This window comes from Chinchilla lanigera, unplaced genomic scaffold, assembly GCF_000276665.1.
Source record: "Chinchilla lanigera isolate Chin_1 unplaced genomic scaffold, ChiLan1.0 scaffold00090, whole genome shotgun sequence".
NCBI lineage: Eukaryota > Metazoa > Chordata > Mammalia > Rodentia > Chinchillidae > Chinchilla > Chinchilla lanigera.
In genome coordinates this window covers 822,597-849,764 of record NW_004955491.1, presented here as the reverse complement: position 1 = coordinate 849,764, position 27,168 = coordinate 822,597, and the positions used below count along the sequence as shown (strand labels likewise).

The 27,168-nt window shown below is 37.4% G+C and overlaps 1 protein-coding gene across 6 annotated transcripts in view; it reads left to right on the top strand.

Annotated features, from left to right (window-relative positions):
- Positions 1 to 27,168, top strand: part of Tpk1 (thiamin pyrophosphokinase 1) — a 346,630-nt gene that overhangs the window by 118,806 nt on the left and 200,656 nt on the right. For 5 of the 6 annotated variants that reach the window (XM_013504640.1, XM_005404730.2, XM_013504639.1 and 2 more), the window contains one exon: positions 24,997 to 25,069. The exons of the other annotated variant lie outside the window; for it this stretch is intronic. In XM_013504640.1, the coding sequence (XP_013360094.1) occupies positions 24,997 to 25,069 (73 nt within the window). The remainder of the gene's footprint in view (positions 1 to 24,996; positions 25,070 to 27,168) is intronic. 6 annotated transcript variants of the gene reach the window in all.

The following is a 27,168-nucleotide window of genomic DNA, read 5'->3' as shown; positions in this document are numbered from 1 at the left end:
CCTTTAGGACAACAGCAAAAAAAATGATTCTTTTTTCTGTAGTTACTTATTCAAGTTCTACTTTGCTTAGGAAATTGTGTGGGAATGTTATATAACAGACACTTACTAATAAACCAATGTGGGGTTAGTTGTTCCATTCTCTTTTCCTTAAGGTTTTGAATGATTTCGGTAGATGACCCTCACAGTTCAGTAGTTCACCTCTGCTCTGAGAGCGGCTAAGTCTGACTTGGGTATATGTTTTGTTTGTATAACAAACGGGAAGATTGAATATCCAGTTGGAAAATACAGAACCAGCATTGCCAAGGACACTTCGATCCTCACTTTGGTTCTGGACTTGAAAATGAAGAGTGAGAAATTTTAGGAGCCCTCAGTCTTAACCTTCTCCTGGGCTCCTAATTCACTGCTTTCCTGTCAGTGCCTGGGAGCAGTGAGGTCGAGCTGTTTGACAGTGTGGGGTAATAAGGCAGGGTAGCGAGTATGTGGTCCAGCACCCTTCATTCCGCAGCTCCGCTTGGTGCTGACCACAGTCTCGTGTTTACACTCTCTGCTAGTCTGTGATTAGAAAGGCCTCCTCTTGCTTTGGCCCAGTGCGTAAAACCCACCCCGGTCGTGTTCAGGATGGGAAAGAACATCCTGAACCTTCCCTGTTGACTGGAGCAGCCATGAGCCGCAGAGATGAAATACCAACTGCACAAGGGAAGCAGGCGCGGTCCTCTGGCCAGATTTCCAGGCCATCGTTGGTAGGCACTGGACATTTTCTTTTCTATGGTGATTTTATGCATGCTGCATTCAGTTGGGAAAGAATAAAATGTCCACTTTAGAAAGAATATTGAGAAACCGTTATTTATGTGTATGTCCTCTAACTACTGTAATATGTACTTCTGTATTGTCGGCAGCTTCTCTGAAAAGTTGTTGTAGCTCCAGAGCTGGGCGTGGTGGTGCATGGTTATAATCCAAGCACTCGGGAAGCTGAGGCAAGAGCATTGCTGCGAGTTTGAGGCCAGCCTGAACTACACAGTGAGTGTAGTGGTGTGACCTTGTCTTAAAAAGTTTTGTCTCTAGTCATTTATTGACTGGAGTCTGAAAAGTAGTTAAATATGGTAATTACCATGAAGGAATATTTTTTAAAAATACAGAGAAGTACACAAATGCTAACAAGATGGTTCCGTGAATTTTTACAGTGTGGTACACACCCATAAAAACATTGCTGAGATCAACACATAGAGTATTAAAGCTAATGTGGAAATCTTTGTATTCCCTTTCATTACCATCTCCCCCTAAAAGAGAAAGTCTGATTTTTGCCTAATATCGAACTTCATAAAATTGGATCATAATATGTTGAATTTTGAATGTGAGTGGGGAGTTTGTTGCTCTCTGAATCTGGAAAAGGATTCAGCAACGTTAGTGTAGATTAATATATAATAACTATGATTATCATAATCAATGCTTGTGGTAATTAGTGAAGTCATGAAATCCAGAGGCGTAGAAGAGCCAGGTAGTTACATGCACGAATCACAAAGTTAATAGCTCAGAGTAGTCTGAAAATATGCAAGAAAGTTTACTTTGGTATATTTTATTTTAAAAAATCATGCCTTTGAACATGGATACATATTTGCATACCTAATCTAGTCATGACGAACCTTTTAGAGCTCTCAGTGGTAACAAACACCCAGCCGTGGTAGGCACGCCATAGATTCATCACCACTGCCCTCATGTATTAAAAAATTAAGGTAAACAGACCAAGAAATTAAAAAATAAAAGCCACAATGACAAAACTAACTTTTTTTCAGGATTTAAGTTTATGAGAAGTATTAACATTAATGTGAGGACATTTGGATAGACAAGCTTGCAAAACCAAAGCCATTTAGATTGCAGACATCTTTATAATTTATATCACAACTTTTCCCAAGGAGGATATGAAATGCCTGTATAGACAAAACTAATTTTAGAGTGAGACAGAATCTCTAGAATAATTCAGAGGCATTTAACTTGTGACCCACTCAATCATACAGTTATTGAATGTTCTCTGTTAAAAAAACACAGTGATAATTAGCATGAATATATAAATAAACATAGGTCCAGCTTTTAAGAAACCTTCAGCGTAATCGGAGAGAACGTATTGCATATGATAAATGGCAAGACATAAAAAGAAAATTCTAATTTGGCAAGATAGGTCTTAGGCCAAAGCAGACATGAGGATAGACAATTAAACCAGAACTGTGTTATTAGAGCATACTCTGATACTCTAGTCCTAATGGTGTGGAAAGGTTAAGGCCCCAGAGTGTGCAGGGTGTAGCTATGTTTGTGTGGGTATTCCTGTGTAGTCACAGTGGGGAGGGAGGGAGATTTTACTTTGTCTACTGGGTAAAATCTAAACTCATTATCTTGAGATCAAGGTTCCCTTTTCAGGCTTGTCCACTTTTCTCCCTTGTTTGTCTTCTGGTTACACAAAACTGCTGCCTGTCCTAGGCACACCGCACCGCTTACCCTCTCCGTCTTTGCTCAGGCCCTTTCTCATGACTGACCTTGTACACTGGATGCTGCTCACCGTCCCTTCTGATTGGCTGGCCATCCTGACTCAAGAGTCCTTACCCATCCTGCCCTGTCCTGATTTGCAGATGGTTTTAATGGCACACAAGCATTTCTTGCAGCAGTACTCTCTGTGCATCTGTGCTCAGCTGGCGTTGAAAGAGTTGCATGAGGTGATCTTTCTCCTTCCGACCTGATGTGGTTTGCCATCCCGTACACTGAAACAATACTCTTAAATCACAGTGTTACATTCACATTCTACCTTGATTTAAAGCTACAAAAACTTATCTCCTTTACTAGATTGTAAATTTCAAGTGATCTATTGCCCTTTAACTTTGCATAATACTTTGTAATTATTTACTTTCTCATTTTATCCTGTGATTTAACTGTGTGTGGATATATCTTATATCCTTCACTAAGAGGTGAACTCCTGGAAGGAAGCAATCATAATCAATCATCTTTATATGCCTTATAATATCTAGTACACTAATGAGCATCTGAGAATTTATAGAAATAATGATTTTTCATTGATATGTTAGCAGAGATGTCATTTAAAGTAAGCTTTATTTCAGCCAAGGATGTGTAAGATATATATCAGCCATTGGAAGTATTTTGATAATAACTTTGGATAATTATGTATCTTGTTAATATGTATGAACCAGAAATGTTTTATATTTTAGAAGATAATGCATTTTGCCTAAAATGCCTTATAATTTATTCTCCACTTGTTTCCAGAGTGTCCTATATTACATTATATTTTAATGCCTGTCTAAATGAGTCTTTTATCCTGAAACTGAAGTCCTTGTCTTTGAGTTCATTGATATTTTGAGAATAGCATGTACCGTAAACAACATGTACTAGGAGTTGTAAATGTTGAGAAGTTTGTTTTCTGTAATTTATGACTTTATGGGGCTTAGTGATTCCTAGACTCATTAGCAGAATAGTTTTAAGAAGTAGTTACAGTACAATTTTACAAATTGCAAATAGTTGCAATACAATTTCGGAATTGTAGTACATAGAATATTTGAACTGTGGGAAAGATTGTTTTTAAATTGTCACAGGATAACTGGTGAATATAGAAGACTGAAGGGGAATTTTCCAGAAAATTTATATGTATATATATATTAGCATTGATTTAGGTTAGCTCCAATGTTTAGGAATTTCTTTTCTGTTTGATTTAAAATATGAACATGCCAAAAAAAATCCCTGCAATTTGTACAGATTGTCATTCAATTAAATGTGCATTTTAAATGGTGGGATGATAAGACCCATTTAAAAAGAAAAGCAGACTACATTGCTGATCTCTTATTTCTGTCACCCCATTAATTTTCTCAGAGTTAAGATTTCAGACTTTCGTAGTCATGCAACTTTTTCATCAGTGGATGATAACATTTTTCAGAGATCAAACGAGAATAAAGAATGCCTATTGTAACTCCATGTGTAAAATTACCATGCCCCAGTTCAGTCAGGTTTAATCACTGAATAATGTGTGAATCTATTCCTTAAAAATCAGATTCTAAAGCTGTAATCAGTATTATTAATCCAGGCACGTGGTAGGAAGCAGCTGAGACACCCTTGAAGGAATCAGCGGCCTGTCATGAGTCACTTTTTACAGTTTTGTTCTTGGTCTATTTCGTGGCAAATAGTAGCTGTTTTCCAATTAGGAATTTAGTATTGAGAGAGTTAAGTTAGGGTTCAGAAGTCTGATTGTGCTACAGCGTTGCTGTGACACTTTTGGCGAGTAACTTAACTTCCTTAGTCTCTAGTTTCTTTATCTGTGATATTTTAGAAAGACATTGCTACACTGGAGCATTCAGAGAAATCTTGATGTAGAAACTTACTGCTTTGGCTAATTATGACAGATCTGGAGAAGCTGAGAGGATGCAGGTTAGCCCTTAGTTCTGTGTGATGAATGTTTAAGTCCTTGAACGTGCACCTGATGTATTTTCAGGCAACAGCGTAAATACCCACATTACAGGTGCTGTTATGCCTGTGATGATTGTATTACTTTGAGAAAGTAGTTGTAAGCATTTTTCACATCATGGTTGGAATAAAGGAATGTAGTATTTGGCCCCTCGTTCTTTTTTATTTTTAATCAGCTTTGTTTAGGTATAATTTTATGCATTAAAATCAATCCATTTTAAGCAGGTAGTCTAATTTTTTTTGAAACAGTATACAGCTGTGTACTCACCACTACAGTCCATATTAAACACATGAACAATATTAAACACATTGAATAATATTAAACACAGTCAGCATTAAAAAATATTAAAACATACATCATCAAAAGTTGCAGGTATTCCCCCTCTTCATATCTCCTGGCCCCCAGAGCCTTCTAGAAAGCTATGTAAGTGGAAGTGTATACCTTGTTGTCTTTTGAGTCTGAGTTCTTTCACTAACCAGATGTTTCTGAGATCCATGCATGTTATTGTATGTTACTGTGTTATTTCCACTGAGTAGTAGTCCAGTACACAAGTACACCACAACTTTATTTATTCATTCTGCATACTGGATGGTCCTGATTCCTAAAACTGGTCCTTCAGATGGAACCTATTGGTATGTTTTGAAGTGCTTCTTCAGGAAGTACTGTACCAAAAAAGTTCTGACCGTTTTTAATACAGTCCTAGAGGTTAGATAAAAGAGTAGGGACTCACATGTACATATAAGGTCTACATTTGCTGTATCATAGTGGAAACTCTGAGGAAAAAGCCCTGTTCAATACTGTTGGGATTTTTATGGCTTAAGACAGTAAACATACATTTGCTGTGGAGTAAGTTAGTGTCAGCTATCTGGGCATAAATTGCTATCTCAGTATCCTGAAATATATGTGACAATTTCAGTATCCCTGTGACTGTAATTTCTCAGTGATTATGATCCAGTTTAACTATTTTTGGGGCATTTCATGACATAGTTAAATTACAATTTTACTAAGCTTTAATACACAGGAAGAAGATATGTGAGCTTTGCTTAGGAGAAACCCAAATGTTCTTGGTTCTGCTTCTCATAAACCTAACCTTAGCAATGATTAGTCATTTGCTTCAGGAAGTTTCTATTAAAAAGTGTTTATGCAGTCAAATTACTAAGCTTTGTAAGCATGTCAACAGTATTGGGTCTTTGAATCAAAGTGATAGAAGGTAAAAATTATTAGCACATTTAAAAGAGAATTTACCACAGAAGTCTTAGTATTACAGAGCCCTATGCGGCAAACTGTGAAGGCATATTTTTCTTGAATTATTGATTAGGTTAGTTTAGTAATATATTTTAGTCTGTTGGTTATCAAATGCCATAAATCAGAGATCTCAGAGTTATCCATGCATAGCCGTGAATCACCGGCCGGGGTATTGGAAGGGGGGAGGTGTGTGTATGCAAAGGTGCTGTGTTTGTCAGATCATGCATGAAGTCAACATAAATTTTCAGAGTGAGATCATTTTCAGCAGGTGGAGGAAGTCAGTTTACAACTAAATTTAATCAGAGGCATTGTTCTTTATGGGTATTCTATTTCATAAAGTATGTTCCTGACAGAACCCTTTTCCCTTCCTTCTCTGTGGATGGAGTCTCCAGAAATAAATTTTCTTCTGATGATTTTTCGGAGAAACTGGGATCATTTGTCAAAAGTTTTGAGTAATATGTGGCCTTTTCGTTTTACTTTTCACAAGCAAGCATTCTGAACCCTCTTCATGCTTGTTAATGCGATGTAAGAGCTCATATTTTTCATAACCTTATTTTCAATAGATTTTTAGATCCCTGAACTAAGAAATGATGGCTGAGAATAATCACATAATATTATGTAGTCAGAATTATTTTTCAAAACTTTGTAGAATAGTCCCTGCCTAGTTTTTCCTATACCTGTGAGTGCCTGTGCGGTGCACGTTCACACCTCCTGCATAGTTTTCTTGTTTTAAAATTATAGATCTTTATTACTGGACTAAGAGCCAGGAGACTGACTCCAACGCTAGCCTCGCTGGCGTTACCATTTGTTGACGCATTACTACAAGACATGGATACTTAAGTTGGTGATTGAATTGCACCTGAGTCAACCATGGTCCCACTGTTAGGAGACAGAAAAGTGACAGCTGGAGTTCTATTTAAGCAAGGACTAGTTAACAAATTTCACAGGCAGATACCCAAGTGGCAGTTACACCCTCATGTTCCCTAGACTGTTGCTTGCATCCCGGCTGATAAATCGGAGAATTTGAACTGTATTCCTTAGAGGCTTCAGTTTTGCCTCTGTGGTCTTGAAAGTCAAGAATAGGCTGGAGGATCACAGAAAAGGTGTTTCAGACACAACAAAAAATGTTTTATAGCCCTAACGAAAAAGAAATCATGTGTGTGTATAGCAGATTCCAAAATACACCTCCATAGGTGAAATAGGAGGAAACGGTTCTGGTGTTCTATAGAAGAATAGGGTGATTATAGACTTTAACAATTCAGTATATATCTCAAAATAACCAGTAGTCAAGAACTCAAAGGTTTCCAGCTTTGTCTTTCAAATCTCACCTCATGTGTTGCATCACCCCAGAAGTCTTTCCTGGCAACTACCAATTTCTGTTACAAAAAAATTATTTTAGTCAACCCTTCACCTTAATGCCATATTATATTGAAATTATCTGTGTGTGCTTCTGCTTAACTGCACAAAATTCTTTTGTAATATTTTATTCATCTTTGGAAATAATCCTAGCACCTAAAACCAGGTTTGATAAATGATAAATGAATCATTTTAACTAAGCAATCTCATTCCTCTTAGATAGTTCTCCCAGAAAATAATAACTTCCCCATAGATTGATTTAAAATGACAAATCCTAGGTGACCTAAGAATGTTGGTGGGTGGATTTTTTACCTTACCAGATCTTACAGTTTACATTTGGGGTGCCGTCCTGCCCCCCAAAGCCTTATGTGTTGTGAAGGTGACTGGGTCATGGGACACTGTTCTTGTCCATGGAAGGGTTCACTGAGGAATCCATAGCTGACCCGCTGGTGGGACATCTGATGAACCCTCCCACCATGCCTTCCCTGCCCTGCAGCCAGCTGACTAGGAACTGACCCTGCAAAAACCTTTAATTATAGGTGTCTGGTATTGTGTGTCAGCGATGAGGAAAGGGACCGAGACATCGGGGTATGACCCATTGTCAACGCTCCTTCTTCGTCTGTTGCAGACGTGCTTTTTCCATGTGTTGTCCTACCTGGCACTTCCACTGTTGTGACCTTTATCACAGCATCTTGAAATCACCTGTTTGCATGTTCCTAGCAGCCTGTAACCTCAATGACGGCTTTCCTGTCTCTGATATTTACATATCTCATGCCTACCAAGTAGTTTGCTATGTGCTGAATATTAAAACTGATTAGGGATGGTGTTAAATATTCTGCTATCGCCAATTGAAAGCATTTCTCTGACCCAGTAAAGGAGCAGTTCTTAAGATTATTTTTACTCAAGAGGCAAATTACAAACTAAAAGCTCTTCCGTTAAATGTTGTGAGGACATTTTATTTATGTTTTTGTATCAGCAGGCAAAGTTGTAAAGAAAGAAAATTCTAGGTAATTTAGTCTATTGTGAGTAGTATAGTTTAACAATAACTAGGAAAGCTTGAGAATGAGCCGGGGCTGGTGGCGCATGCCTGTGATCCCAACACTCTGGAGGCTGAGGCAGCATGATCGCCGTGAGTTTGAGGCCAGCCTGGGCTACATAGGCAAGTTCACAGCCAGCTGCACTACATAGTGAGACCCTGTCTCCAACAGAACAGAACCTTGCGAACGGGCTTGGTAAATACGCAGGACTCAAAGGAAACAGAGAGCCAGATCTACAACTGTATTTGCATCCAAAGAACAAGAAAGTAGAGTTTATGCTTAATCCTCCTGAGCTGGCCACTCAGTGCCACAGATGAATTCCCAGCTGTCTGTGCTGTCTCCCACAGAGGTCAGGTTATTTTGAGGGATTATCCACCAATTTCCTTCCTAGGGGTGGTGCTTGTTTCTGGAGAGAGGGATGCCTCCCTTCAAGACTGACTCGTTTCTGCACACATAGTAGGGACTGCCAGACACAAAGACAAGCCGAACCTGACACCCATCCACAGCATCTGACTGCCAGTGTGGCCTTCGTAGTCTTTACTAATGTTAATTTCCCCTCCACCTGCACCTCCCTGACTTAATACTGTGCCGTGCTTACTGTGGTATGAAATGCCCTGGTTAGGAAAATGTTCGGATTTCTCACTCTTAATAACAATGAAAAACAATGAAATGGTCACTCTCACACCACCTAAGTGATAAAAGTACTGTGATGAATTCTAAGAAATTTAATATCATTATTCCCAAATTTTTTAAAAGTATATTAGAATTAGCTCAGTGGCATAGCGCCTTCCGGGCAAGCGTTAGGTCGTGAGTTTGATTCCCGGTACCAGAAGCCCCCCCACAAAAAAAGTATATTAGAAGTATACTGTTCTTTTGCTTTTATAAAAAGTTATTGTAAAATTTTTTTATAAAAATTTGCTTTTATAAAAATTAATCAGAAAGTTCTGTTTGTCTTTCCTGGCATCGATACTTCATATTTTTTCTAAGTAAGCTAGGCATCAGATGCCACTTTGACTAAACATAATTTTCCTAGTGGTTTGCAAATGTTTTTGGACATCTTATACTTTTCCAGAACATTTTTCTATCAATAAAATATTAGCAAGGCAAGCTTCTGTTATACAACATAATTGTCTCTTAACTCGGTTCTGAGACCAAGTAATTCAAGAGAATAAGCATATTTAACAAAGTTGTAAAATGTAAAAATGGTTCATGACTCTAAGGCAAAGCTTTGCTCTAAAAACCCAATAATTATAAATTTTTACAAATTTTTTCTGTTTTTGTAAGTTGAAACATTTCAATATTTAGTCCTTTTATTCAAAATCATTTAGGCAGATTTATAGACCCCATAAACGTTTTCTGACTTCTAGCATAATGGTTAAAAAGGCAGCTAAAGGTTGGAAGCTTAGAGTGCAGTTTTCTTTGTGGGAGCTATCATCATTTTTTAACTTCATGCAAAATTCACTTATTTATCACTAGCGGCCTCTAGTGTGTATTCAGTTTTTTCCTGCTTGCTGTACATTACCTGGTTATTAGTGACTGGAGAGCAGTTCTGTGTGTTAGAAGCAAGAAAAACAACTATAGCTTCTGTCATCTTAGCGTTTTATCAGTCAGGGGAAGGAACACTTCCGCATAGCAGCGGGGCCTTTTGATTCGTATTAGCAGTAATGGGGCTTTTCTGGTAAATTCCTTCCTCATCGCAATTGCTGTCCAAGGCTAACTTCCTGTGTGGTGACAGAGTGAGTTGGTCAGTGGCCATCATTAGCCTGACGCCTTCAAATCGTTTTCACTGGATGGAATCGTGTTAGGGTACGAGTGACAAAGATGACCACAATAAGATTTTAACCAAACCACAGTGCCAAAGTCTGAACTCAACTGTTCTTAAGTGAGTAATTTTAATGCAGTCATGCTTATAAATAAAAGTAAAATAAAGATAAATTAAATGAATCAAGTCTGTATCTGTATTTAGGTTTTTTTTTTAACACATACACACATACTTTTTAAAGATCGTTGTTATGAATACAGGGAAAATAGGAAAATACAAAGGAAGATTAAAAGTAATTTGAAATTCTACTCCTAGAAATAACTACATTAATATCTTTACATGAAAAAATTTTTAAGTTTTGTATTTTTGTGATTATGTTTCTCTATTGCTTAGTATGGACATATGTGCATACTTAATAAAATAGCAATTTCAATGTATATATTTAACATCATGCCTGTTTTCTTACTATTATATTTGAATATATTACTATTTCATCTTATATCCCTTCTTTTACATTTTTAATCTGTTTGCCATTTTGTATATATCAGAACTATAGTTTGATGTAAAATGTGGATGATGTGTTTTATGAACGGTAAATTTTATAACTAAGGCTAGGCATGTGGCTCAGTGGTAGATTGCTTGCCTAGCATGTTTAAGCCCCTGGGTTTGATCCCTAGCACTTTACAGATCCCTAGCATTTTACAGATCAACCTGTGTATCTAGCACTCAGGAAAACTTCTTAAGAATAAAGATACAGGTCAAAAGTTACTGAAATTTGAAAAAACAATCTTTTTCCATTTGGGAATTTGCTTTTCAAAATATTTTCCATTCATTTTCAGTTTCATCAACAGTGTAATATACCCTACTGTTCTTTTCACTGTTGCCAACCTTACTAGCATCATTTTTATTTCTCTGTCATGTAGGATGTTATATTCCATTATCTTAGCACAGTTTAGATGATGTATAGTTTAGACCATTCTCTATGGCAGATATTATTTTGGGCACTTGGGATGCAGCTGATAACAATGCGCTGACTTCACTGAACTTTCATAGAGATAAGTAAGTTTAAAATTTAAAATGTAAAGTGTTTGTCTTGGTTACTTTTCTCTTGTTGGTGAGACAAAATACCTGACACCCAAAATTAAGGAAGCAAAGGTTTATTTAGCACAGTGTGTGGAGGTTTCAGTCCATACTCAGCTGGCTCCAAGGCAGAGTGGCACATAGCAGAGGCAACAGTTCATAGTGGCACGTGGCGGAGGGCAACAGTTCATGGCCACGGAAAATAGCAAAAGCAACAAGAGCAAAAGGGAGCAATGGCAGCTGGCAAGCAGCCTCTTTCCCTCCTTACATATGCAAATTATCTGCCCCAGGGCGGGTATAGCTCTCAGACCCATAATCCCAGCATTGGATCATGGATCAGTCATAAACTCTAGAAGCCCATCCCATGACTGCATGAGGCTTTTGGGGGACATCCAGACACAAATCATACTAGGGAAGGGAGTCAAATGAAGCTGCAGAGGGGATATCATGTTTCATGGTAGATGAGCAACCATCAGAGGGAAAAGACACTTTCCGAAGACAGTGAGGTGTGAGTGAACCCTACAGGGGTGAAGAAGTGGCCCACCTGTCTGGCAGTGCTGTGCCTTAGCTTTTGCTGCATAGCCAACTATCCCAAAGCTTAGTGGCTTTAAAGAATGACTCGATTATGTTCTCTCAAGTCTGAGTCAGCAGGCAGATCTTCTGGGCTCACCATGTGTCAGTCGTGTGGTTGATAAGGAACACTGTTGCCTGCTCATGCTGCTTTCACCCAAGTGTGGGCTGTCTACACTAAACAATTCTCCAGTTCTCTGTAGATTCCCAGTAAGGTGTCTGACAGTTGAATAAATCAGTTGCTCACTGCCTGGTCTAAGTACTGAATCTATAGGTCAAGGGCTTCCTCGCACAAGAACACCCCTCTTTTAGATCATCACAACTAATGGACCCCAGATCATTGATTCATGCTTCTATCTCACTCAGCGACAGATTGTCTGACTTACCTCCTCATGATTGCTGATTTTCTTTCAAGGCTCACAGAAGTCAGAGAAAGCCTTTACTTCCTTCACAGTTTATTTTAACAGATACTATAAAGGATACAAATGCATAGACAGATGAGGAAGTACGCAGGGAAAGGTCTGGAAGAGTCCCTAGTGCAGGAGCTTCTGTCCTCAAGAGTACAGGGGTCACTGCCTTCTTGATAGGAGGGTGTGTTCACCAATATGGAAACTCGGAAACCAGCTATTCACAGTTTGGGAATCATTTCATTTCCAGGACATGACTGGTTAGATCATTGTCCACTTCCAATTATTAAGTCAGTCTCTGTCCCTACTCCTACTGTTTGGGCATGCTGGGAAGAACTGAAAGTTCCAATCCTCTAATCATGTCTTTCTCATTAGTGAGAAGACCATTACAAGGTCTCAGAAGCTCCTATGTCAGAAACCAGAGACAGAGACTAAATGCACATTCCTGATCATATCACAGTACCCCATTGGGGAGACGGTTTAGCATGTAGAGGGGACTTGCTTACAAGCTTGGAGGTCTGCTGACTCTAAGCTGGGCACCTGGTTCCCTGTCTCTTGTCACTCATCCTCCACCTGTCACGCTTTCCAGGTTGTTCTCAGGATGCAAGGGGTGTTCCAAGACAGCGAGGGGCTAGCTGCAGCCCCACCTGAGGCCCGACTTCATTACTTCCACTGTGCTTAATTGTTCAAAGCCTGTCACATGTTGGTGCAGCTTCAGGTGGTGGGGAAAGAGACTCACAATAGTACTGTTTGATCAAATACTCCAGGAAGTCACATCGTGAAAGGGTTATTGGAGGAGACATAATTATAGATAACTTTGCACATAAGCTGCTGTAAGTGGTGAGAAGGAGAGGGAACCTTTTAGGAAGGAGAAAGTTTGGAGAGGTTCCTGACAGTAGATCTGAAGGGCCTTTGTAGGTAATATTAATGATTCTGTGTGAGTGAGATGGGAGGCCTCAGAGTCCTGAGTAGCGCGGTGCCATCAGCTGTCTTATCAAAGTTGTAAGTTCTACACTGGCTCCTTCAAGGGCCCAGCCCTGTCTGACTGCCTATAACATTCTAATATTTCTATCTATTCAGTTGCCTGTAACAGTAGGATCACCAGGGACATGAAAAAACAATTCCAGGAACTCAGCTATGGTGTGTTCCAGTTTTAAAAAATCAGAATTAGAAGATCTCAATAATTATAGGTAACTTTGCAGATAATTTATTTTAAGTGGAGAGGATGAGAAGGAACTTATTAGGAGCAGGAATAACCAGTGTATTAGGGGAAGAAAGCATAAAACTGTATTCTTGTCCTTAAATCAAATAATGGAGCCACCAGTTATTTTTATGCATCTGATAAAAAGTAACACAGGAAATCTGGTGATTAGATTTAGTAATATGGAAGTCTTTAGAGATTTAAAATGCAATATGTATATAAAAGATGTATACGTGTAAAAATGGATTATGTGCATATTAAGATATTTAAATTTCATGTCTTTGGTTTCTTTTGTGTTTAATTTTTCCTATTTAATTTTATTTCCATTTAGGATGTCGCATGTAATTGCATGAGGATATTCACCTTTTGTATTCTGCATTTTTAAAAATTTTTTCCTGAATATTTCTCTTAACTTTATTAATCATATTTATCATACAATGATTCTGTAATTTAGAGGAGACCTATACCTAAGTCTTTTAATCTGATCGAATTCTTTGGGATTCCCAAACTGCATAGATCCTTATTAAGTTCTGTAGAAAACTACATAGGCTCTACTTTCGGTCATTAAGGATTATGGTTCACACATTCCTATATAATGGGTGGAAGCAGTAAGATAAAAACAAACTGGTGGCAATAGGAAATATTTACTTCAGCGAGGCAGTGCATTTCTTAAGAATTTATTTTTTTTAGGTCAAGCTTTAGTTCCTGCCATGGGGAGAGCTGTGGGAAAGAAGGCAGAATCAAAATTAAAATCATTCTAATAGCAAAAGCTGCAGGTAGGCAGCTTGTTAAGCTTGGATTTAGAAAAGTTGGGAGGAGCAGACAACCTATTAGTGACCCTAACGGCCTTCATTGCTAGCTGTACTTATTGAATTCCATGTATTATGTCTCAGCTGCATCACAGAGAGAGAGCATAAAGCAAATAAATTACGTGAAGTAATTCGTATCAGTGAGCTAGCTTTTTCTATTTGTTAAGGTGAAGAATTGGCATTAACCTATATGTATGCTTTGGGGCTCTTTGATGTTTATTAATAGGATGAAACTTTCCACACTGCACTACAGTGGGTTTAGCATGACTCTTCTAAATACACAAGGCATTGTCTGGCAGTATCCTGCCCATCTCTACCTCCCTTTCCTGCTAGGAAAATAACCCCACAGCTTACTTTCCCTTACAATACCCATTCTCATTCCTTTCCCCACCCCTTCTAGCCTCTTCTGTGAAACAAATAGTTTTGGGAAAGTATTGATGGGGAAGGTGACCTGATATTAAAGAAAGAAATACTTACTTGTGTGCTTTTAACTAGTATGCAAAATCCTGCTCCAAATCTAAGAGAGTGGTAAAATAACTCTTCCTTTAAACATGATAATGTACAAATAGGAGTAAATGAGAAATCAGTTGTATCTTAACCTGTTTTTGGTTGCTATTAACAAAATATTATCAAATAGGTAGCTTATAAACAACAAATTTATTTCTAATGTTTTTGGAGAATGAGAAATGGAAAATGTAGATTCCAGCAGATTACATATCTAAAGGATATTTTTCTGGTTCATAGAAGAGATCTTCTTGGTGTATTCTCAAATAGTGGAGGAGCAAATAAACTTCTCATTCATGAGGGCTTTGCACCTATGATCTAATCACCTTGCAAATGCCCCTCATATCAGGGACATCACTTCAGGGATTAGTTTTCAATTTAGGAATATTGGAAGGATATAAATATGCAGACCGTAACAAGCTATTCCCTAAGAAATTAATAAGTGGCTTTGGCTAGGATGTAGGTCAGTGTTAGTGTGCTTATTCAGCACATGCAAAGCCAAACAACACACACACTGTGGCTTTCAGCCTGTCCTGTGTTTCTGCTTCATTTCATACTATTTCTTTTGTCCTGCTATTTTTCTTTTTTCTTTGCTTGAATACCGATATTTTCTTATCTCTAGCCTTCTTTCTGTGATATCATTTATTTTAACTTTTCATGTAGTATCAATTTATGAAGCCTTTTTCTCTTACTAGTTCCCTCAAGACTGGCTGTTGGCTTTTGTTGCTCTACAGCTTTCTATCATTATGGGATCTTTTTTGTAATGGTCTCACTACTTCTCTACATTCACTATTCTACTTTAAATCTTCTGGGACTGTGATGGCTTGGCACATGTAAGTTAAATATTGATGAGATGACTTTGTATCCCGAATATGGAAGGTTTACCAGTGTACAATTTTAGTTCTGACTTCCTCTCATTTCTTTCTACCTTTCTAATTTTAGCTGTACTTGGGCATTGAAATATTCTATAGCCTCAAGTTCAGCTGTCTGAAATCTGTTATCATTGTCTTTCAATAGTACTAAGATAAAATCGATCCATAAGACTTAAGGTCTTGGAGTGTAGCTCAATGGTAGAACACCTGTCACACATGTAGGAGATGCTGGGCTTGATAGCCAGCATTGGAGGGAGAAAAAATAAGACTTACTTAATTTTAGTCTTTCAAAATTAAGGTTATATAGTGCTTTTAGAAAATATTGAGATGACTAGGAAGGTTGACCAAACCAATTTACAGAATACTTTAATGGCTAATCTATCACATGGACCTAGATGGTGGTATTTAAAGAGTTTTGCATTAAACCTGTGAGTATCCCATGCATATGGATGAGCAGCAGTAAGCTTTCCATAAGCTCTGACCCACTCTTTTTGATATTTACCTTTTCAACAAAGTGCATTCACATTCACAAAGCTGACAGTGTGTCTTTAAGGACAGCATTTTGCAAGAATGTCAAAAGAGAATAAAATGACTATAAATCAGGTGCTTAATTTTTTGTTATAATTTATATTATAAAATTTGTTTTCTGGAAATATACTGTATGACTCATGTGACTTAGAGGAAAATCTACACACAGATTTTTATTTAAGTTTTAACACAGGCAAAGCTTGCTAGGTTGTGTGTACTATATAAGAATTTATTTAAATTTATTGTTTAAATTATCTGTCATATATTATCATTTAATATGTACAACTCTTTGATTTCCATGTGATATAAATATCCTACAGATATTAGTCTGTTGTCCTATTTTCTTAGCATTTAAAATTGTTTTACTCTTTGTAGGGCAAGGAAATTGTATACTTTGGGCAAAGAGTTGGTAGGAAATTTTGAAATTGCTTTTCTTCTAGCACTTTTTTACCTTAGGCTTTGTTGTTGAATTACTGTTTTCTTCTTTATATGTCATTTCTTCTCAGAAACTGCTGGTCATTATGCAGAACTGTCTGAGCAATGAAATTCTAGCAAAGCTATTGGCAGACTCAACAGTTCCCTTTAAATATGGAAAATCCAATCTTGTGTCATAAAGGTCACTGAGAATATATTCCACCACCTTGATGTATAATAAGCACTGGAAAGGCAATAAAAATTTCTAATAGTGCATATTATGATTATATCTTTTCAGATGTCATGATGATGTTAAAGTGATTTGATTAAATATGTACTTAGAAAATTGATGTTAGATATTTTCAAAGAATAATGTCTTATGTAACATGCTGGGTATTTCTTCATATTTGGTATTACATTGTCTGATGTGAGACACTGATTTTCTGAAGTACTTGTATTTAAAAAGAATTGTCATGTACCTGAACTATAAATAATACAAATAAATATTAAATATATAATTAATTTATAATCTAGTGGGGCCATTTCAGTTAATGTCTATAATAAATAGATATTTGTAGAAAACTAAAATTCTTAGCCTTTAATGATATGATTGGTTTTAACTAATGTGAATTTATTACTTATATAAATGTGAGTTTTAAAGTTTCAGCTACTTTGTTCTCTTCGTATTCATAGACCAGTGCTGGCAAATCTATGGCATGCAGGTTACTTGTTTTTCATGTAAGACAAAAGATGTGCATGTATGAGTTGTTTTTTCTAAACCCAAACCTCAGTATGCAGATTTAACTGTAATGTTGGTATTTCATGATAAATAAGTAGGTTTTGGGTTGCAGTTTGGTAGAGGGCAATTATCCCTAAAAGGTTCACCATCACTGTACCATTCCAAGGAATAAAGGCTACAGTGGCTTATTTTGAATTTTTTTATTTTAAAAATAAAAGGAGGAAAACATTAACAGACAGACAACCTTTTACAAAATAGCAAAAGAACAGTACAAACAATACAGAGTTACAAACGAAGTGGTAGGAAATTAACAATGCGTGTCATATTACATATTGATATCTTCAAAGTGGTTTCTCATGAAAACAAATAGAGACATGCAATATTGATCAATCAAGGACTCATTAACAGTTTCTTTCAGCAAAGAAATAGAAGACAGTAGATCAACTATGTTAACTATCCTGTATATACATACCTACAACATTTGTCCCTCTTTCCCTTCTCTTTCCCCACATCCCAGTTGCCCTTTAACCCTAGCGTTTTCCTTTTGTTTCACAATGTCTGTCATACCTCTGAGTTTTTATTAACTCTTTCAGGTTTTACAATAGTGAGACAATGCAGTGCTTGCACATGCAGGTCTGATTTATTTCACTTATGAGTATGGTCTCTAGTTGTGACCATTTACCTATAAAAGCCTCGAGTTTATCTTTCTCTATAGCTCAGTAATATTCCAGTATATAAAAGTACCACAATTTTCTTATCCAGTCCTCAGTGGATGGACATTTGGGTTGCTTCCACAATTTAGCAATTACAAATTGTGCTGCTGTGAACATAGGTGCACATATATCGCTGTGATATGATGTTTTCAGATCTTCTGGGAAAATACCCAGCAGGGGAATAGCTGGGTTGAATGGGACCTCTAGTCCTAGTTTTCTGAGGAATCTCCAAACTGATTTCCACAGTGGTTTCACCAGTCTGCATTCCCACTAGCAGTGGAGAAGGATTCCTATTTCTCGGGCTGGCAATATAGCTCAGTGGCATAAGTGCCTGCTTGGCAAGTGCAAGGTCATGAGTTTGATCCCTGGTACTGCAAAAAGAAAAAAAAAAAGGATTCCTATTTCTCCACAGCCTCGCCAGCATTTGTTATTGGTAGATTTCTTAATGGTAGCCATTCTTATTGGGGTAAGGTGGAATCTCAATGTTGTTTTAATTTGCATTTTTCAAATGACTAATCATGTTGAACATTTTCTCATGTATTTATTTGCCATTTGTATTTCCTGATCTGAGAAGTGTGTATTCATCTCAGCTGCCCATTTTTGGATTGGGTCTTTGAATTTGGGGGAGTCTGATATTTTTAAATTCTTTATATGTTCTAGATAGAAGCCCTTTGTTTGAGGGACAGTCAGCTAAAATTTGAAATATAGAGAAAAGGAAGAAAATGTATTGTAAAACATACTTGGTATGATTTCATTCCTATGCCATCCATTGAGTCTGGTTTTATAGCCCATCCCGGGGATTGGCAAACAGTAGCTTGCAGCCTGGCTGCCTTTGAACAGTTTCATTGGAAGGTAACCACGCTCATTATTTTCTCATCTTCTCTGTTGCTTTCTGGTACCATCGCAGAGTTAAGCAGTTGTGACGAAGACCATGTAGCCCACAGAGGCTACAATACTGACGCTTTCACTCTTTGACCAAGATATTGCTGATCCCTAGCTTATAGATGGCCTATGCTAAGGATGTTTTCTATGTGTAGGTGAAAAAATATGTGCATATCTGCTTTTGGTGGGTGGGGCGGTCTATACATAGTAAATATCAGGCTTATACCAAATAACAGATACAGCTTTTCTGATAGTGTTACGCGTTTGCCCTTTTAATGGCTTACTGGAGATTTACGTTCCTTACCGTTTACCCATTGAGGTGTCCAGTCTTACCGTACATTCACACATAAATGCGCCCATCACTATGTTTCAGTGGAGGGTGTAGAGCAGTAACTCTTTTTCATTGCTGCCAACTGCGGAACGTTTTATCACCTCCAGAAAAAACTCTCTGCCCTCTAGCAGTTATCCCCCTCACCCCCACGCTCCGCAACCGCTGATCTGCTCTTGGTCTCTGTAAGTTTTTATTTGTTATAGTTTATTTTTTCAGTAATACATGTGTGCATTACACAGTGATTACATTCATTGTGGGGAGCTGGTACACATACGTAACACACCTTAATTCTTCTAGCATCCTCAGCTCCCTGTATCTCTTGCCCAGGTTCTCTGTTGGAATCTCACATGGATGGAATCATATTATATGTGGGTTTTTGCAACTTACTTCTTTCGCTTCATCCAAGTTGTATGACATATCAGGGACTGAAAATCTTTTTTAGCTAAATACAAATCTACTTTATGCCTATACCATAATTTGTTCTTCCTTTCATCCAGTCATGGACATTTGGGTTATTATCATCTTTTAGTACAAGATTTTGTATCCACATATGTGATCATTTCTCTGCAGTGTACACCGAAGAACAAAACTGCTGACCACATGGTAACTCTGTTTTATCTTTTGCTACCAGATTGTTTTCTTCTCTATCCAGATCCTTTCCACTCTTTTCAAAAGACTTTATTTGTTTTTTTTGTTTTGTTTTGTTTTGTTTTGTTTTGGTTTTTGTTACTGTTTTTCTTTCTGGTACTGGGAATCGAACTCACGACGTTGTGCTTGCCAGGCAGGCGCTGTGCTGCTGAGCTAAATCCCCAGCCCCCAAAAGACTTATTTTTTAAGAACAGTTTTAAAGTCACAGCAAAATTGAGAGGAAGACACTGTGTGCAAGTTCCCCTATGCAACCTTAGTTTCCATGATATCACTGGCCCCCACCTGAGGCATGCGTCTGCTACAAAAATGAACCTACAGTGCTGCATCCTTATTTCCTATATTCTGTGGTTTACACTAAATCCCATCCTTGGATTGTGGATTCCTTGAGTTTGAACAATTCCGTAATGGCATATACCCATCGTTAGAGAACCATGCACCAATCTCTATCCTTGGTAGCTGTATCCCACTGTGTGAATGCTGTTGTTTCATTTATTTTGTCTGGATTTCCAAGAGATTATAGTGAGAGCTTATTTCCATGGACATGGGAGGAGATAACTCTGTATAAATTCTTCCTGAGCTATAAAATGTACATTGCTAATGTTGACTGCTGAACATCAAAGAATATTCATTTCATTATTAACTAGAAAGAAATGTATGCTTTCAGGAAGCTTCATGTGATTTTTGTGATTGTACCTTTCTTCCCCACCTCTCCGTTCATTAAAATGAGCCATAAACCGAGAGCCTGTGGGCAGAGCATGCCTGGGTGTGGGATGATCTTGCATGGTATTCACTACTGCTTCACTATCGTGCAACTCTGGATGGGCATGAAGGGGAAAGATTTCACGTAAGGGCTAGGTTTTTGGAATAAATGAAATTTCATCTTGGGAGGGAGGTGTAGTGTGACGTCCCTATTCCAGGCGATAGCATTTATTGTTCAATGCACAAAAGAGGAGCAGGAGAAAAGAAACTTTTGAATCTGTGACATCTATGCAAGTGACTTTCTACCATAAAGTTCAGGCAAAAAAATTAACCTCACAGAAGAGTGTAAATCAATTCCCTGAACTTACATTTATGCGTAAACATAAAATGGATGAATATCATACAGATGTTGGCATAGACCAAATGTTCAAGAAATGTCTTCTGAATGGTTCCTCCAAGGTAAAAGTCCTTAGTCTGCCTCATTTGGCAAGTTATTTTATTTCTATGTCTAAATAAATCTGTATCTATCTATATCTATATCTATGTCTATGTCTATATCATCTATATGTGTATGTCAGTGCTCCCTCCTCACTCTCTCTCCAATCATTTTAACTGTGTGATACCCTGCATTTCCTTTGGTCTTGTTCTGTTATGAATACTCTAAGGTTCGTTAGCATCTGAAGAAATCCTTCAATAATTGTTTAGGAAACAAAGTTATTCTCTGTCTTATGGTATTGGTTTTTGGACTACTGAGATTGAGAAAATGTCAGATTTCTTAAGAGATGAAAGCATGTCATACATAAATGATTTGACTAGAATCAGTTATAACCTCCCTGGTTTTTAAGAACTATTTAGTGTTCTTATAATTAGAGACTAACTTTCCAGTTAATTTTCTCCTTACTTTTTCATTTGCAGTGCCAAACATCATATTAATTTGTGCTTGTGTTTGTTTGTTATGCTGGTGAGATCCAGCCCAGGGCCTTGTGCATGGTAAGCAAACATGCTACGACTGAGCTACAGTCCCAATCCCCACAATTAGCTTTATAAAATTTTTCAAAGAAAATTTAATCCAGTCCCTTGAGATAATTAGTGTGAACAGTTTGATTCATTTGCTTCCATAATTTTCTTTATACAAATACTTGAAATAGATTTACATATATTTTTCTTTTTCTTTTAAACTTATACAGACAAGATAATAGTATGTATGTTGTTCTAGAACTCGCTTTTGTTACTTAATGACAAACGTGGACATTTATATAATTTGATTTTCTAAATACATTAGCTGCCTGTTTGATTACAGGTGATGTGTCATTAGCTCATTGACTGACCTTAGCCGTTTTTGTTATCTTGTCAGTGGTGAGTGATAAAGATGATAAGAGTTAAAAGTTAAATATTAAACAAGTGTCTGTGGGCCATTTGTGTGATATTTGGGACACCATTTAGTACTAATGAGTCTTTCCTTTAGATTGAAAATTTTAGAAAGAGGTATATCAGTGCGATTTCTTTCACCAGCAGGCAGAAATGGGACCAGTGGCTGTACAAATCTATAAAACCATAGCAAGTCGTTGTGTGTAGTTATTCCCAAAGAAGTCTAAAAATAATCTTTTGGTGTAAACTGTCATTTATATCATAACATAGCTCATCCATGTCTGTGAAGTGTCATCTCCAGTAAGTACCTCCTCAGAATGCCCAGGTGCCATGGCAACAAGCACCTCACAAAAAGTGAGCTAGGCTTTTAATTGCAGTCTCAAAAAGTACATTTCAGGAAGTTTCAAAAACTACTGCACTGTATGAAGAAAAGTTATAATTATTTTAGTCATCTCATCGTGCATGCCAAGTGTATTTTTGGCATGGTTCTTAGGAATAAGAATCATGGTTTAATTTGAATGCATGTATGTTACATTGCAGAACATTATAATAAAGTTAAACAAAGTTATAGTTTATCCATATATTTTATTGTGTATGGAAATATAAGTGAAGTTAGGTGATGCTTTCTTTCATTATTCATGATGTAAGTAAAAAGCCGATTTAATTTGCTTTAAGATGACCTATCCTAAAGAGAGATGCTTAGCTACCTCTCTATATCAATTTTCCTTCTCATTTTTATTGTTGTCAAAATCAATATGCTATTTGGAAACAGCCAAATTGTTTCTAGATAAATGAGGAGCTAAGATTGGGAGAGCAAAACAAATTCAGTCTTATTAGGAAATTACTTGAACTAGGGCCCTAAGATTAAATACTTTTTCCATGGTTAGTTTGGACACTGGTCGTATGGAGAAATTCACTTGACATCTTTGATCTCGGTCCTTTACAAAGGGTAATGAAGATATGTGAGAGGTGATTCTTTTTATCCCTTTCCTCAATGATTAAAAAAAAAACTGCTTGCATGTGGTTAAATGGCATTGTGTGGGAGCATTTTAAAGTACCTTTGAAAATGAGCGTATTTATTTAACAAAACACAAATCAGGGAGAGCTGAACGAATGGTTAATTTTCATTCCTAATACAGAAAACTGTGAGCTGTAATTAAAAAAAAGTGATGAACATTTAAATAAAGATATTTAGTAAAAGATACATTGCCGTTGTTCCTCTTCAGAATACTCCTTCTGTCTTTGATCACTATTATCGCATTGTTCTGAGCACTTTCTGAAGCAGTTTATAGTAATTAAAACAGCCATGTCTTTCCTCATGTATTTTATTCACTGGATCTGGCACTGTGTGACTTCTGGCTCTTGCCCAGTAGCAAAATGACAGTGAAAAGTGGCATTTTGAGTAGGTTCTGGACATCCATCCAACCACAAAAGTGCAACTGAAAAAACTCACGAAAGGACCTTCAGATCTGCTTCAGAAAGTGCGGGAATAGCGGGACACGCATATTCCCAGGAGGGAGGAGTATTTTGAGGGGATTTAATGAGCATATGTCTTTCACTGTAAGAAATGTTTTTAAAATGCAAACATTCATTGTACTGTTGATCACACCTCATGTAAGATATAAATAGCGAGCTAGGAAATGAAACTGAGAATTGTAGCGTGCTTGGAGCAGAAAATTTATAGTAATATGTTGAAACCTGGCAAGTTACCTTGAAAACCTTAGTACTTCCCTTTCCTTCCCAACTCTGCCTCACTCCAAGGTAAACCGAAGTCTGTGACACACAGAGTCCTTATTCACTTAACAGTTGGAGATTTAATAGGTTCATAAAAAAAAAGACTGGGGGCTAACTCATCCCAGCAAAGCATTTTAAGCAGTAGACATGCTGTGGCAGAACTTTCTTTCTCTTACACGTAGTCCCAGAAAGATGTGTAGTTTGAAGATTTGGCCCAACACAGATCAGTTAGATTAGGTTTTATGAAAGATATATTTCCAAATAAGAGCCATAAAACAGGAAGTTGTACAAAAGGTCAAGGTTAGTTTTTTTTCCCCTTCCATATTTGTCTGTATTCACTTCATCCTGAATGTACACTCCGGTTGTTCTGAGTGAGATTTCTTCTGGCATCTGTCGTTTGCCCTAGGGTTTACCCCTTGGCTAGTGTGTGGACAGCCAGGCCTATTGCCCTGGTGGTCGGTGCACACCCATGAGTGTGAAGGAGGAGGAAATACGAGTTTTTTAAGTGGATGGTGACAGTCTGTGTTCCTTCCTTTTGGGGAAGATTCTCTAGGAAATTTTGTGGACCTCAATCTTAACTGTAATCCTTTTGTGTGTTACCAGGCTGTCACAGGAGCCAAACAGCTCCCTGTCTTGGCTTTTATGACCCAGAATCTAAGATCTTGAACTTTGTCTCTTTTGACATGCGCTGTTCACAGAGATAAGGCTCCAGTCTCCCTTTAACTAAGGATCTGCTTCTTTAGATGACGGTTTAGCTCTCTTGAGAAAACACAGTAGAAGTGTCATTATGCTTTTAAAGACAAGCAATTAATGGCAACTGATCTAATACTGATTTTACCTGATGAAGGGAATGTTTTTGCTGGAAGCAAAAATGAACTTTCCCTTCTTTATATTATACACATTGTCAGGCTCAGGAAGTTAAGGTGTTTCTTTGGAGGAGTATTAAAAACTCTAGGGATGCTCCACATTTTAAGTGTTTTAAGCGGGGAGAAATAATAAATGATTGCTTACAGATACGTAGTAAAGTAGTTTCTCAAAAATGAGCTGTGAAAAAAATACAGCAGGGAAGAGAAGTAAGGTCATGATAATCATAATATCATGAGAAGCACACATATTTAGGAATCCCGTATACTTAGTACCTGGGACTGAGAGTATTTCAAAGCTATCCGGAAGACAGGATTTGAAAACTGTGTCAGTGGAAATACCTTTGAGTTGAGTCTCACTTCGCACAGAATGCTGGATTCTTGGGATCATTTTGGAAGTTCTAAACTTGAGGCTAGGATAATGTAAAGTTTGTATCTATGTCCATGATAATACGCAAAGAGGAAGAACTTTGGCGTTAGGATGTTTTAACTGAGAGGTTTTGTAAAGCCAATGATCTTTCATTACTTATTTGTTTAAAATACAAGTATTGACTGACAGTGTTTGAGTTCATTGACTGGGTCGTGTTACTGCGGTTCGCTTCAGCCGTACTGTATTGGAATCAAGAGTATGCATTATGATTCCCGGCTCACTCTGAAAATATTCTGTTTCTTTTCCAGTTTGAGTACTTGAGTTTTCTCTCTGAGCCTTGTAATCATGATTATAAAGTTTATCAGATAAACAGACCACTCTGTGTGACTTACATGGAACTATTTCTTTCAGCTTCTTGCCTGAATTCATCAGTGGGGACTTTGATTCTATTAGGCCTGAAGTCAGAGAGTACTACAGTGTTCAGGTAAACTATAAACTCTGTCATAGTCGAGATTTTCCGCATGTCGTTGCTTCTCCTGTTGTTCCTGATTTTCTCAGTCCCTAGGTGCGGACTGAGAAATTTTTTGTCTGGTTCCTTTTGTTTTACTTGTTACAAATATTAGAGAATGCATGCAAAATGGAAATTTTAAAATGACATCTAGGCATGGAGTCGTGGAGAAATTCTGTCACTATCAGATGAACATCAGTCCATCCATTAAGTATGTATAGCTTACATAAATTCATTTAATAACATTCTATTCTTGCCTACATCCTCTTTTTTTGTTACACATTTTTCACAAATACTAAATTTAATGAGTATACATTATTGTATTAAGCAATTCCCAATTGATGTACGTCTGTTTATTTCTTTGCATGGTACTCTGCACCAAAAGCTTCATTCCAAGTAAGTTTTCCTAACAGTGCATAATTGTGTATTCCTAGAATTTTAAAGTCAAAGTATTTTTCTACAACAGGTAGTTTTCTTGAAACTCTCGTTACTCTGTTCTGAATAAAACTATTCATTACAAGGTAAGACTAATAATAGCCTCCACCTTATTAAGGTATTCATTTTGTCACTATTGTTGTGCAAATCGTCCAGAGATCCTTGCCACTTAAGAACATAAAAATGATCTAATTGGGGATTGTGGAACTGCATAGGAATGAATTAATGTAATTAATAATTCAGGGTTTCACTGGTTTTAGAAGACAAAGCAGAGTTTTTAAAGTAAAATTATAGCTTTAGTAATTCTTCTAGCCACAACACCATCATCTGTATTATTCTAAGTGGTACTGGCAAATTACACATATTTTTAAGGGAAGAGCATGTATTGAGATCATAAAACTTTAAGTCTTTTATAAGGCTGCGGGAGAAATGAGAGATTCAAAAAGCGGAGAAAGAGAAACCTTTTCAGAAAAAAGACAGGAGGAAATGAGGAAGGAAAAGGAAAGAGAATAAGATAGAGAAAAATTGAAAAATGAAGACATGATCATAGGTGGGAGAGAGAGGTGCCCTGGTTATAAAGTGTAGGCTTTTGTGATGTGCAAATTCTGGAGTTGGCAATGGATGCAGAGCTGTGCGCATCCCATCTGCCCAGCAGCTGATCAGACTTTCTTTCGGCGAATGAAGACCGTTCCCAAGTCAGCGTTTGATATTCATGCTCCATTACTTTAACATTGGCACGTTTCTATTCATTCCCCACAGTCTCACTTCTCATTAACTCCGTACCTCCACCTTATTGGGATGCAAAGCCTCAGCCTTGCTTACAATGCAGAGTTTTGCAAATGCATAGATATTAATCATATTTTCGAGAGCCGGGGAAACAGCGGGAGAAGCAGGGACAAGCATACTCAAAAACAAGTTGAAGATCTGGCCAGATGTGACTTATCTTCCTGTCTCTTAATGTTGCTGGCTTGCCAAAATTGGGAGTGCCAATGCAATCATTCCTGTTAGAACCAGGAGAGGAGGTGCGAAGCTTTTCTTTTCTGGGTGCAGTAAAATGAGGGTCAAGGGTAAAGCAAAAATTTGAGTTAATACCACCTGACGGATTTTTCCTGTACATATTTCCTGTTTTGCTTGTTTTTATTTAATAACTGTTTTGTTTAAGAACTGTATCTGTTTATTAAGGATTAGGGATTTTTTTGTTGTTTGGGTTTTTTTCCAGTATCAGGATTCGAACTCACGACCTTGCGCTTGCCAGGCAGGCGCTGTGCCGCTGAGCCAAATCCCCAGCCTCAGGATTAGGTTTTTTATCAGTACATGTTTGCAGTGCATAATGTCTACATTCCTTGTGTGGAGTTGGTGCCTGTGTGTAGCACACCTTAATTTCTGTTTTCGTACCTTTTCCCTCCCCACCATTCCATCTCTTAATCCCCTTTCCTTTTGAGAGAGATCTATCTTCCAACTTCCTGTTGCCTGTCTTTTTATTTAGCTCTTTATTTATACTTTGGGTTTCGCAAATAAGAGAAGCCGTGTGATACTCAAACTTGTGTGTGTGCGATTTATTAGTTGTAAAAGTAAGATGTAGCCAAATCTTCTAATTTTTAAAGTGCGTGGAAACTTGTAGGTTGGTCGAATGCAGTCCG